This window comes from Choloepus didactylus, chromosome 1 (assembly GCF_015220235.1).
Source record: "Choloepus didactylus isolate mChoDid1 chromosome 1, mChoDid1.pri, whole genome shotgun sequence".
Lineage (NCBI taxonomy): Eukaryota > Metazoa > Chordata > Mammalia > Pilosa > Megalonychidae > Choloepus > Choloepus didactylus.
In genome coordinates, this window is record NC_051307.1 from 239,601,521 (window position 1) to 239,615,310 (window position 13,790).

Genomic DNA, 13,790 nt, shown 5'->3' on the forward strand with positions numbered 1-13,790 from the left:
GCATTTTACACTCATTTCCCAGAACCATACTCTTGATTTTCCTGCCCAAGCTTGTCCTCCTTCCCAGGCTCGGGTCTTTCCCATCTCCTGGTCACTCAAGCCAGAAATCTGATCTTTCTCTTCCCTCACCCCACACACCTAATCCCTCCAAAACAAACCTCAACTCCATCACCTTCTCCATCTCTACTGTAACCATCCTCATTCTAGTTATTGTGATTTCTCTTCTGTGCAAACCACAACAGCCTTCTAACTGGTCTCCCTGCTTCCATCTCTGTCCCCTCCATCTATTCTCTATACAGTAGCAACTTTTAAGCACACTTACAAGGCTTCCAAACATCTCATTCCCTCACTTAAAACTTTATGGCTTCACACAATTCTTAGTATAAAATCTCCAAGTCCATTCCAAGGGCTACAAGGATCTCCACAGGCTGGTCACTGCCTATCTCAATGGGAGCTGTCCTCCTCATCTTCCATGCTGCACTCCCCTGGCCTCCTTTCAGTTGCAGCCTCAGGGCCTTTGCGCATGCTATTCTCTGTGGTTCCCAGCTCTGTGCATTTATGGCTCCTTCTCAAACTTCCCTGATCATATATTTCTAGCAGTTTCTCTGTGTCCCCATTAAGTATCCAGTTTCTGGAGTCAGCCTGCCTAGATTTAAATCCTGCTTTTTCACTTAACCACTGGGTAGCTTTGGGCAAGCTGCTGCACCTCTTTTAGCCTCTTTTTATTACCAGTGAACTGGGGATGGGGGTGGGGAGAGTATCAATTAAAAATGCATTATTGCTAGTAATGTATATTAAGGGCTTAGCACATAGTAGATGCTTAATAAGGATTACCTGTTACCATATCATCATTACTATGCATATTTATTTCCCTACTTGTTTATTATAATCTATGTCCCCTACTGCCATAGAGATTTCCTTAGGGTAAAGACCATGACTGCCTGGTTTACTGCTATATCCCCTATATCTGGCACTTAGACAACATTTCCTGAACAAGTGTCTGTCTCTCACCTTACAGCAGAAGAAGGTCTTTATGATCCAAGGCCGCTACCCAGTGATCCGGTGCCTCTTGCAGCGGAGGGGCTGGGTGGAGAAGAAGATAGTTCATCACATGGACACCACCCTGCCACTGCCCCAGAAGGATCTGGATAGCTCAATGGTGGGCGATAGTGACACCACTGAGGATGGTGAGTTCCCTCCCTTTCTGCAGGCCACCTTCCTGAGTCCCTTGCTCCAGCTCCCCCTGTCCCGGGGTCAAGGCCCTGGTATGGGTATACTGGGCAGGGACAGGGGCCTTCTTGAACCTGGGCTTCTTGCATCCACAGAGGAGGAGGAGGATGACGAGGAGTTCCAGCCTCCACAGCTGCTCAACTTGGATGGTTTACTGGAATTTGGCGACCTGGATGGGACACATGCTCTGATGGTGAGGGGCCTGGGGACAAAGAGGAGGCAGGGGGTGCCTGGGCAGGGGGAGCATACTAGGGTCTGGCTGGGTGATTTCAAACAGGCCTTTTCCCTTCCCTGGGCCTCAGTTTCCCCATCTGTGGGAAAAGCTGATTGCTTCTGTAAAGGCTGGATGGGCCAGCAGAGTAGTTGGTGAGGGACTCAGTGGGGCTCAGCCAAGGTTGCCTGGGGATGTGGAACTCTGCTAGGTGGTATCAGAAGCTGTGCACGGCCAGCCTGCCTGCCTTGGTAATTCCCCCTTCCAAATAAAAACCTCACATAGTTCATCATCTTCCTCTCCTTGACAAGGAAAGCCTGGAAAGAAGAGCTCCAAAAGCTCCAAAAAGAACTGATATGAGAGTATGGAGGATATGTGTGTTGAGATAAGAACATTGGGTTCGATTCTTGGCACCACCACATATTAAATCAAGCCCTATGAAACTGCCATAGGGTTTCAGGAAAGGTTGAATCCTGGCAATTTCATATGGCTCAACCTAGTAACAGCTTGTGAGACTTTGGGCAATCCTTTGCCCTCCCAGTGCCTCAGTTGCCTCATCTGTGAAATGGGGATAATAATAACACCTACCTCAGTGGATTGCGATGAGAATTAAATGAGTTAAGACATGGCATGAGCTTAGGACAGGGCCTGGCATGTGGTGTTGTTGGTGATAATCCTACTTCCTAGGGTTATAGGAAGGATGGAGAGAGGCAGGGTCTATGAGAAGGGCTTCTATCACATGCTGTGTGCCCATCAGCTTGGAGTCATTGTCCTAATACTGAGTGGCTCCATGGCCTTGGGCATGTCACTGTTGGCTGCAGGCCAGAACAGGGTGCAGTGTTCAGTTGTTGAGCTTGGGTCAGGGCTTAGAGGCCCCCGGCCAAAAGGAGCCTGGAAGCTGCCCTGCCCTCTGCTCGCCAGACATGTGCCCTGGAGGAAGAGATGTCTTTTCCTACGTGACCCAAAGATGACTTGTGACTGGAGGCCACCATGGAAGCTTCACCTCCTACCTTTTCACCTACCCAGCTCAGCAGGGTGGGGAGAAGCCCCTTCAGGCTTTGCTGCCCACACCAGCCTTCCTTGTCTCTGCTACCTCCCCCCAGTCCCGCATGGTGCGGAATGAGACCCCTTACTTCATCTGGACCACTCGGCGGGATGTGATGGATTGTCGCTTCCTCTCCAAGGACCAAATGATAAACCACTATGCCCGGGCCGGCTCCTTTACGACAAAGGTGGGCTCTCCAGGGGGGCGACCAGGGCAGCTTCTAACCTCTCACCCCTGGGCCAGCAGCCCTGCTCCCTGCTCCCCTTGACAGTAGGAGAGGTTTCTCGGGAGAGGCAGAGATAGATAGTGCGGTGGAATCTGGAATTGGACAAGCCTGGGTTCAAATCCATCCCCTAAAGCATATAGACATAACAGAAAAAATAGACTCCAGGGTTCAAAGAGGAGCTGGAGCCAGAACAAACAGCAAATCCCATGACTCTGAGTAAAGGAGCCCTTACCTCCTAAGCAGAGAGGATGGATCTCTGTCTTACCTGGGTTTATTAGCAAGTGACTTCACCTCTGTTAAGCCTCAGTTTCCTCATCTTAAAATGGGTAAGACCTACCTTCTAAAATTGTGGGAAAGATTATCGTTGGGTCCTGATAGATTATTACTGGTGTAGGCCAGGAAGAATTCCTAGAGGAGGCAGATTATTAAGAATGTGACAGGGTAGACAGGAAGAATGTGGGGCCTTCTTGACAGGGAACTACATGGGCAAGTGTGTGGAGATGGAAATGAGCAAGGCAGGCCTAGCAAGTGAGGCAGAGGCTCTGAGTATCTGGGCAGGACCTCCGTGTACTGTCTGGGAAGGTACTGAGTGGTGGGGGGTCCCTTGGAGGCTTCTGGGCAAGTGCCTGCCTGCTCCTCAGTGGCGAACTCCATAGGTGGGTCTGTGTATGAATCTCCGGAATTTGCCCTGGTTTGACGAGGCTGATGCAGATTCCTTCTTCCCACGCTGCTACCGCCTGGGGGCTGAGGATGACAAACGAGCTTTCATAGGTAAGGAGACTCCCAGCCCCCTTCCTGGAGCTCTCAGGCTGCAGGATCAGGGCTAAAGCCCTGGCTCAGGTTGGAGAAAGGCCTCAACTTCTCATGCCCTCATCTACCTCAACAGATTTCCTTCTCTACCCCATCCTTCTCTCTCCCTAGCTTGGTCAACCCAGACTTCCAGAAAAGCTTAGTCAGATGGGTTCTAGAGCGGGTGCCAAAAGTTGGCCAGTTGGTTGAGTTTGGAGTTCAGAATAGGTTCTGGTCCTCTGTCAAGGTCAGCTTGCGACATCTGTTTCCCAATCTAGAAAAGACTCTAGACTCTGGGGCTGTAAAGCATACTGGGTTCCAAGTCCAGAATATGTTCTAAATTCAGGTCAGAATCTGCATCCAGATTAGATGCTAGGTTTAAATTAGACTCCAATTCTGAAGTCAGTTTTGGGCCAAGGTCTGGTTCTCAAGATAGAATAAATATCAAAATAGATCAGGGTAGAAGAGAGAAATCAGAAGTCAGGTCCTTCTGAAGGCAGTAGATGAGCCATGTCAGGTCAGATTCTGGGTCTGGTCAGATTCTGGGTCTGAAATAGGAACCAGGTTCTAACCCACGTCCCAGAGTCGGAAAAGGTAGAGTCAGGTTCCGGATCCAGAATGGGGCAGGTCATGATCAGGTTCCGGAACCAGGACAGGCCTCAAGTCTAGGGGCTGAGCAGGGTATCCCCTGCCCCGGGAGCAGAGGACTTCTGGCTGACAGCTGCCCGCAACGTTCTCAAGCTGGTGGTGAAGTCAAGATGGAAGCCGTACTCTATCCAGGCAAAAGAAGAAAAGGCCCCAGGTAAGTACTGTGGATCCTTCCACACACAACCCCCTAGTCATCCTCCCATCTACCCACCCACCCACCCACCTATTCATCCACGCATCTACATACCATCCACAACCATCTACCCATCCACTGCCTCCTCCCCCCCACCTATCCATCCGTCTGTCCATCCATCCCCCCACTATGCACCCACTATTGGTCTACCCACTCACCTACCTTACATCAGCTCCCCATGCATTTATCCATTCCCCTGCATTGCTGTCTGTCCTTCCACAGATCTGGCTACCCATATATCCACCTATTTTTGCATCCTCCTATGCATCACCCATGTATCCTCCAGTCCATCCCACTCATCCATTCCTCCACCTACCCTCCATTTACCCATTCTTCTTTCCTACCCACCCTGTCTTCCCATCCATTTGGTAATCAATCCACTGCCTCATGCAGACTTCCCACCTTGGGCCTGGCATGTGACCAAGCATTCTAGGGGGGAGAGACTAAGAAGGTATTGTCCATCCCTCCCTGTGGGCAGCTCAGTCCTCTGAGGAGGAGGAAGCAGTTTAACTGGGCAGTGTACATGTGGCCTGAGGACCTGTTGTACCTGAAAACAAGGAACAGCTGGGTGTAGAAGAAGGGTTGCCTCATTGCATGTTGTCCCAACCCCCCACTTGCCCTTTTCTCCTCTGGAATTAGCCCCTACATCAAAGTCCCCAGTCATGTAATCCAAGGTCCCATCCACCAGGGATTCAGAGAAGTGAGGGACAGCTCTGCTGGAAGAAGGAAAATCCCCCTCCTCCAGAAGGCTAGCTCCCCAGTGCTCTCTTCTGGGTGTGTGTGTCAGGTACAAGGAAGACTCTTTTGTGCTGGGACCAAGGGCACAAGGGTCTCAGGTGTGACCACAGACCCAGAGCTTAAGCTTCCCTGATGTTGGGCTCAGGTCTAGGGTTGAGGGCATCAGGATTATAGAAGCATGGCAGCTTTTCAGATGATGAGCATCAGGTCCTCTGAGGTGTCAGTTTCTGGTATATCACTTTCAGCTCTGTGTCAGAGCTCAAGGTATGTGTCAGGGCCTTGGGTGCTGTAGCAGTTCCCATGTGGGGTAGAGCTTCTGTGGCTTCAGGATTGCAGTTGTGTATCAGGATTCAGGGGGTGGGTCCAGATTTCTGATATGTGTCAGGATGTCAGGAGTGGGTAAAGACTTAAGAAGCCCTGTGACATTTGGGGTGGGGGTATTCATGTGTATATGAGTTTCACTTAGGCTGAGGCTCCCAGGTGCCTTTTAGGCAGCACTTCAAGTGTGCTAGAGTTCCCAGGGGCAGAGGAGGCTGCAGATTTGTGCTGAGTCCATAGTGCCCTAGAGGCCTTGGGGATATTTAGGGTGGGGCCTCAGGTGAGTGACGGATCCTGGGGCACCGAGGGCCGAGCACAATTGCTAAGGTCTCAGGTGAATTTAGAGCAAGACCTCGGTCAGGTGACAGGTCCCAGGGCATAAGAGCATTAGAGGTACATTTAGGACAAGGCCTCAATTAAGTGACAGGCCTGGGGCACTGGGGGCCGTGGCATGAGTCAGGTTACCTGCCTTGCATGAGGGATAGTGACAGGCTCCTCCCTATCTCTGCAGGAAACAAGCAGCAAAAGAAACAGGACAAAAAAACAGTGACAGTGTCTGCAGAGTTTGTGGATGAGGCTCTGTGTGCGTGTCAGGAGCACCTCAGCAATCTGGCCCACCTGGACATTGACAGGGATCTGGAGGCCCCACTCTACCTCAGTCCCGAGGGCTGGTCCCTCTTCCTCCAGCGCTACTACCAAGTGGTCCAGTGAGTACCCCTGCAGCCAGGGCCATGGCACATGGGCAGATGCCTCCTGCCCTCAGGGGCTTCCATGTTCCAACCTGATGGTTAAGGACAGACCCTCTCTTTGTCCCGTGCAGCCCTTAGGTCCTCCCCAAGCCTCCCCTTGTGTTCACCCTACTACTCCTTCTCAAAAACCCCCAAGAGCTCCCACTGCCTTTATGGTAGACTCCAAACTACTCTTCCTGGTTCTTGGCATAGCACATTCAACAAGATTGTGGCTTATGCTGTCAGACAGACCTGAGTTCAAATCCAGACCTTGTGAATTCCAAGCTCTGGGACCTTGGGAACATCACTAAACTTTTTTTTAATAGAATTTTATTGAGATAAAATCAGATAACATACAGTCATTCAAAGCGTACAATCACTTGGTCACAGTATCATCATATAGTTGTGCTTTCATTACCACAGTCAAACTTCGAACATTTTCATTACTCCAAAAAATAAAATGGAAATTAAAAAAGAACATCCAAAACATCCCATTCCCCTCCTCCCGCCATTGTTCATTTACTTTTTTTAATACAATTTAATTGAGACATATTCACACACCCTACAGTCATCCACAGCGTGCAATCGATTATTCACAGCACCGTCATACAGTTGTGTGTTCATCACCAAAGTCAAGTTTTGAACCTTTTCCTTACTCCAAAATAAAAATAAAAGCAAAAAAAGAACCCTAAATCTTTCCATCCCCTCCACCCCACTCTATTCTTCATCTAATTTTTGTCCCCATTTTTCCACTCATCTGTCCATACGCTGGATAAAGGGAGTGTGAGCCACAAGTTTTCACAGTCACACAGGCACACTATGCAATCTACATAGCTATACAGTCATCTTCAAGGATGAAGATCACTGGGTTGCAGGTTGACAACTTCAGGTATTTCCCTCTAGCCATTCCAACACACTAAAGACTAAAAGATGGTATCTGTATAGCACATAAGAATATCCTCCAGAGTGACCTCTCTACTCCATTTGAAACCTCTCAGCCCCTGGAACCTTACTTGGCTTCATCTCTTTTCCCCCTTTTGGTGAAGAAGATCCATTACTAATCTTTTTGAGCTTTACTTTTCTCAAATGCAAAACAGATTTAAAAATAACGTCTGCCTCAAAGGTAATAATTCATATTATTTGCTCAGCACAGGCTCATAGAAGTCACTCACAAAATAGGAATCTATTGAGTCACTTAGATTTTATCCTGGAGGCCAGTGTTTCCCAAAGTGCTTTGTACCAGATGCTAGTTCTATAGGATGAAAATGAACAAAGGGCTTTTGTGGTCAATCAAGTTTGGAAAGCAATAGGTTAAACAAAATTATTTAAACTGGTTTCCTTCGTGCAGGATTTCTCAGAACCTTTAATATGTAATAGGGGGTGTAAACCTCCAACAGAGATATCTTGTGCTTTTGTGACCCCAGACTGTCCCCTCCTCTATTGGAACATCTAAGGGGTAGTGTTTTCAGAACACATTTTTGGAAAAGTTTCTTGAGCAGGGGAAGGAAGTATCAAGACGAGACTGGTGCTGTTTTAGTGAGATTAAATTCAGTAGAGGTGAGCAGATGGGATTGGAAGTATGCAGGGAGATCAGTCAGCAAGCATTTATTAAGCACCTCCTATGTGCCAAGCATTGTGTCAGGCTCCAGAAAGCAAGCATACTCCCTGCGCTCACGGTGGGAGGCAGTAAGCCAGGTGGGAGTGCTGAGGATCCAGGTTGGGGTGGTGGTAATAAAAGGAATGGATAGTATGGTGTGTGAATATATCTCAAAGAAATTGTATTAAAAAAGAAAAAAAAAAAAAGGAATAGATAGATCTGATTACCCAATAGGGGACTGAAGAACCAATAAGTGAACTTTGAATGAATGACACTGTGCAAACCCACATCACTGATAAATAATCCATTTGTATGTTTTCTAAATGTCAGAAAATAAAAACTAGGTGACCCGACTCTTTCCTTAGCTACCAGAAAACCGAAAGCCACCCTTCTTAAACTAAGAATTATCAAGGCTGAGTTAGAATGTCAGGGATAAAGAACATGAGTCTTTTTTATTTCTGGGCTTGGAGATGAACTCTCGAGGACTATAGGAGCCTCTCAACCTCTCAAAAGTAGGGATTACATAAAATATTGCATCAAAGAATGTATGTAACATACCGAGCTCTTCAGTACAGATAATTAAGAAAATAGCATTAGTTAATCCAATCAATATTTTCTGCTATGGTTCTCAACATTAAAAAAATAAATAAACCCATGCCTCACCAGCCCAGGCTTTTGTCAAACTTGACTTTCCACAAAGACACTGATAGGTTTTTCTTTCTTTTTGTTAATCATATTGTCATACTGAATATACGTTTTCAAATTACGTATGCCCCTGCTTCCCCCATTTGACACTTTCCTGGGTCAAATCACAGATTTAGTGAGGAACCACTTTATATCATGGACCATGGAAGAGTTTTCAGCAAACTCTCTGGAAATAGAAGGCTCAGGACTTAGATGTGAATGTCCCCAGGAGGCCTTGCCAAGCCCTCTCTATCCTACTCCCCCTGATCCTTGTATGCCCCAGTGGCTCTGCCTACATGTTAAGAGAGAGATCAGAAATTCTCCATGGCTGGAGGCAGTCCCAGAGGCTAAGATGTTAAAGAGGAGTTAGCCTCTAGTGGAGCCGTCCTTCTTATTCAGCCAGAAGAAAAGAAATGGGAGAATTTGGATGAGGCAGCCCTGTGGGGTACTATGTGACTTGGTTTCTCTCAGGACATTTTGTGTCCTGTAGGGAACAGGCCCCTCTTTGTCCTTGAACCCCTATCTGTACAGCTCCATTGCTGAGGTGAGCTCCTGCCAAAGTGCTTAACTCACCCAGCCATTCATTCTTGGAACAGTCACTTAGGGAGTGCCTAGCAAGTGCCAGGTACGGGGAATACAGCAAAGAACAACAGCAACAAAATGTCCCTGCTCTTAGGAAGTGGGCATTCCAGCGAGGTGGGGGACAGACAGTAAATGAATAAACTTATGTGTCAGTTGGTGATAGGTGATGGGAAGGGAAATAATGCAAGGAGATGTTTGATAGAGATGTGTTTGGCAGGAACCCCCCATCAATCAGTGTGAGGTCCGGATTAGGAGGAATCACCCAGAAACTCGTTGGAATCCTGGCTTAACTGCTTCACCAACTGTGTGTTCTGGGGTCCGTCCCTCAGCTCTCCAAACTACCGTTCACACTTCTCTGAAGTGGATCCAGTAATGACCTCCCCAGCAGGGCCATCGAGAGGACTAGTAACTCTAGATGTAAAGACCTGGGCGTGGGACCTGGCATGTGGTGGTACCCCATCAGCAAGAGCTGGTATGATTATATTCTGCCAAGGGCAGTTTTAACCTAATAGGAAGGAAGGTGGAGTGTTGGGGTGCAGTAAGTGGTATTTTCCCATCCTCTCCCATTTGAGCAGTCAGGGACAGCGCCCTGGGCCGGTTAGGGTTTGGGGGGCAGCTTTCAGGTCTGGGATGGAGAGTTGGGAGGGGGAACCGGTATGTATCTCTAGGGGGAGGGAATGACTAAGGCTGGTTGGACAATGGCCAGGGGGGGCTTGTGTCTCCTTTTGCTCTGTCCACCCACCCACCCCCAGGCCCAGCCCTGCCCAAGTCCCCATCTCCCCACAGTGAGGGGGCAGAACTCAAGCACGTGGACACTCAGGTCCAGCGCTGTGAGGACATCCTGCAGCAACTGCGGGCCGTGGTGCCCCAGATCGACATGGAAGGCGATCGCAATATCTGGATTGTGAAGCCGGGAGCCAAGTCCCGCGGACGAGGTGGGGGTCAGCCTGTTTCCTACACCCACATCCTTGGCTTGCCTCCCTCACTAGAAGTCAGAGAACTTAAATGTAGCTCTGGAGCCAAACTTCCTGGGTTCCAATCCTAGCTCTGATCCTACCATGCTCTGTGACTGTAAGCAAGTTAGATCACCTCTCTGAACCTCAGTTTTCTCATCTGTACAATCTCATATGATGTGAGGTTTAAATGAAATAGTACATCTAAAGCTCAGACAGTGCTTAGCACAGAGTAAGCATCCCACAAACATTGCCTGTTGCTGTGAAGATGCCAGCTCTTCCTTGCCAGTCCTCAGAGTTTGGGTTAATGTTTTAGGTTGGTCTGGTGATGGTCAAGTATGAGATATGCTCAGAGGCTTGCTCAGGGCAGCCTTGTGAGGTGTAACACAGTAGTGAAGGGCACAGATACTGGAGCCAGACTGCCTAGGTTCAAACCCCAGCTTTTTTTTTTTTTTTTTTTTTTTAATTCTGTTTTATTGAAATATATTCACATACCATACAATCATCCATGGTATACAATCAACTGTTCACAGTACGATCATATAGTTATGCATTCATCACCACAATCTATTTTTTTTTTGCCTTAATATTTTATTTTTTTAATCATCATTTTATTGAGATATATTCACATACCACGCTGTCATACAAAACAAATCGTACTTTCGATTGTTTACAGTACCATTACATAGTTGTACATTCATCACCTAAATCAATCCCTGACACCTTCATTAGCACGCACACAAAAATAACAAGAATAATAATTAGAGTGAAAAAGAGCAATTGAAGTAAAAAAGAACACTGGGTACCTTTGTCTGTTTGTTTCCTTCCCCTATTTTTCTACTCATCCATCCATAAACTAGACAAAGTGGAGTGTGGTCCTTATGGCTTTCCCAATCCCATTGTCACCCCTCATGAGCTACATTTTTATACAACTGTCTTCGAGATTCACGGGTTCTGGGTTGTAGTTTGATAGTTTCAGGTATCCACCACCAGCTACCCCAATTCTTTAGAACCTAAAACGGGTTGTCTAAAGTGTGCGTAAGAGTGCCCACCAGAGTGATCTCTCGGCTCCTTTTGGAATCTCTCTGCCACTGAAGCTTATTTCATTTCCTTTCACATCCCCCTTTTGGTCAAGAAGATGTTCTCCGTCCCACGATGCCGGGTCTACATTCCTCCCCGGGAGTCATATTCTACGTTGCCAGGGAGATTCACTCCCCTGGGTGTCTGATCCCACATAGGGGGGAGGGCAGTGATTTCACCTTTCAAGTTGGCTTAGCCAGAGAGAGAGGGCCACATCTGAGCAACAAAGAGGCATTCAGGAGGAGACTCTTAGGCACAAATATAGGGAGGCCTAGCCTCTCCTTTGCAGCAACCGTCTTCCCAAGGGTAAAACTTATGGTAGAGGGCTCAACCCATCAAACCACCAGTCCCCTATGTCTGTGGTGATGTTAGCAACCATGGAGGTGGGGTAGGCGAATACCCCTGCATTCTCCACAGGCCCCTCAAGGGGGCACTACATCTTTTTTTTTTTTCCTTGTTTTTCTTTTTTTTTTTTTTTTAACTTTCCCTTCTTTTTTAAATCAACTGTATGAAAAAAAAAGTTAAAAAGAAAACAAACATACAATAAAAGAACATTTCAAAGAGACCATAACAAGGGAGTAAGAAAAAGACAACTAGCCTAAGATAACTGCTTAACTTCCAACATGTTCCTACTTTACCCCAAGAAAGTTACTTAATGTAGCAACATTTCTGTGAACTTGTTCCTACTATATCCATCAGAAATTAACAGACCATAGTCATTCCTGGGCATCCCCAGAACGTTAAATAGCTTATCTGTTCTTCTTGGATTATTGTTCCCCCTTCCTTAATTGTTCTCTACTGCTAATTCCCCTACATTCTACATTATAAACCATTTGTTTTACATTTTTCAAAGTTCACTTTAGTGGTAGCATATAATATTTCTCTTTTTGTGCCTGGCTTATTTCGCTCAGCATTATGTCTTCAAGGTTCATCCATGTTGTCATATGTTTCACGAGATCGTTCCTTCTTACTGCCGTGTAGTATTCCATCGTGTGTATATACCACATTTTATTTATCCACTCATCTGTTGAAGGACATTTGGGTTGTTTCCATCTCTTGGCAATTGTGAATAATGCTGCTGTGAACATTGGTGTGCAGATATCTGTTCGTGTCACTGCTTTCCGACCTTCCGGGTATATACCGAGAAGTGCAATCGCTGGATCGAATGGTAACTCTATATCTAGTTTTCTAAGGAACTGCCAGACTGACTTCCAGAGTGGCTGAACCATTATACAGTCCCACCAACAGTGAATAAGAGTTCCAATTTCTCCACATCCCCTCCAGCATTTGTAGTTTCCTGTTTGTTTAATGGCAGCCATTCTAACCGGTGTTAGATGGTATCTCATTGTGGTTTTAATTGGCATCTCTCTAATAGCTAGTGAAGCTGAACATTTTTTCATGTGTTTCTTGGCCATTTGTATTTCCTCTTCAGAGAACTGTCTTTTCATATCTTTTGCCCATTTTATAATTGGGCTGTCTGTACTATTGTCATTGAGTTGTAGGATTTCTTTGTATATGCAAGATATCAGTCTTTTGTCAGATACATGGTTTCCAAACATTTTTTCCCATTGAGTTGGCTGCGTCTTTACCTTTTTGAGAAATTCCTTTGAGGTGCAGAAACTTCTAAGCTTCAGGAGTTCCCATTTATCTATTTTCTCTTTTGTTGCTTGTGCTTTGGGTGTAAAGTCTAGGAAGTGGCCGCCTAATACAAGGTCTTGAAGATGTTTTCCTACATTATCTTCTAGGAGTTTTATGGTACTTTCTTTTATATTGAGATCTTTGGTCCATTTTGAGTTAATTTTTGTGTAGGGGATGAGGTAGGGGTCCTCTTTCATTCTTTTGGATATGGATATCCAACTCTCCCAGCCCCATTTGTTGAAAAGACCATTATGGCTCAGTTCAGTGACTTTGGGGGCCTTATCAAAGATCAGTCGGCCATAGATCTGAGGGTCTATCTCTGAATTCTCAATTCGATTCCATTAATCTATATGTCTATCTTTGTGCCAGTACCATGCTGTTTTGGCAACTGTGGCTTTATAATAAGCTTCAAAGTCAGGGAGTGTAAGTCCTCCCACTTCGTTTTTCTTTTTTAGAGTGTCTTTAGCAATTCGAGGCATCTTCCCTTTCCAAATAAATTTGATAACTAGCTTTTCCAAGTCTGCAAAGTAGGTTGTTGGAAATTTGATTGGGATTGCATTGAATCTGTAGATGAGTTTGGGTAGAATTGACATCTTAATGACATTTAGCCTTCCTATCCATGAACATGGAATATTTTTCCATCTTTTAAGGTCCCCTTCTATTTCTTTTAGTAGAGTTATGTAGTTTTCTTTGTATAGGTCTTTTACATCTTTGGTTAAGTTTATTCCTAGGTACTTGATTTTTTTAGTTGCTATTGAAAATGGTATCTTTTTCTTGAGTGTCTCTTCAGTTTGTTCATTTCTAGCATATAGAAACATTACTGACTTATGTGCATTAATCTTGTATCCTGCTACTTTGCTAAATTTGTTTATTAGCTCTAGTAGCTGTATCGTCGATTTCTCAGGGTTTTCTAGATATAAGATCATATCGTCTGCAAACAATGACAGTTTTACTTCTTCTTTTCCAATTTGGATGCCTTTTATTTCTTTGTCTTGCCGGATTGCCCTGGCTAGCACTTCCAGCACAATGTTGAATAACAGTGGTGACAGCGGGCATCCTTGTCTTGTTCCTGATCTTAGAGGGAAGGCTTTCAGTCTCTCACCATTGAGTACTATGCTGGCTGTGGGTTT

At 46.1% G+C, this 13,790-nt stretch overlaps 1 protein-coding gene across 9 annotated transcripts in view; it reads left to right on the forward strand.

Moving 5' to 3' along the window:
* Window positions 1-13,790, forward strand: part of LOC119507947 (tubulin monoglycylase TTLL3-like) — a 38,605-nt gene that overhangs the window by 4,632 nt on the left and 20,183 nt on the right. For 6 of the 9 annotated variants that reach the window (XR_005211369.1, XR_005211371.1, XR_005211370.1 and 3 more), the window contains 7 exons: window positions 1,019-1,187; window positions 1,326-1,423; window positions 2,545-2,673; window positions 3,369-3,483; window positions 4,205-4,303; window positions 5,910-6,105; window positions 9,776-9,924. Coding sequence is in view for 5 of the 9 variants with exons in the window: in XM_037801304.1 (XP_037657232.1) it covers window positions 1,019-1,187; window positions 1,326-1,423; window positions 2,545-2,673; window positions 3,369-3,483; window positions 4,205-4,303; window positions 5,910-6,105; window positions 9,776-9,924 (955 nt within the window). In the remaining 4 variants the exon portion in view is untranslated. The remainder of the gene's footprint in view (window positions 1-1,018; window positions 1,188-1,325; window positions 1,424-2,544; window positions 2,674-3,368; window positions 3,484-4,204; window positions 4,304-5,909; window positions 6,106-9,775; window positions 9,925-13,790) is intronic. The other 3 variants (XR_005211372.1, XM_037801295.1, XM_037801325.1) reach the window with 1 other exon arrangement.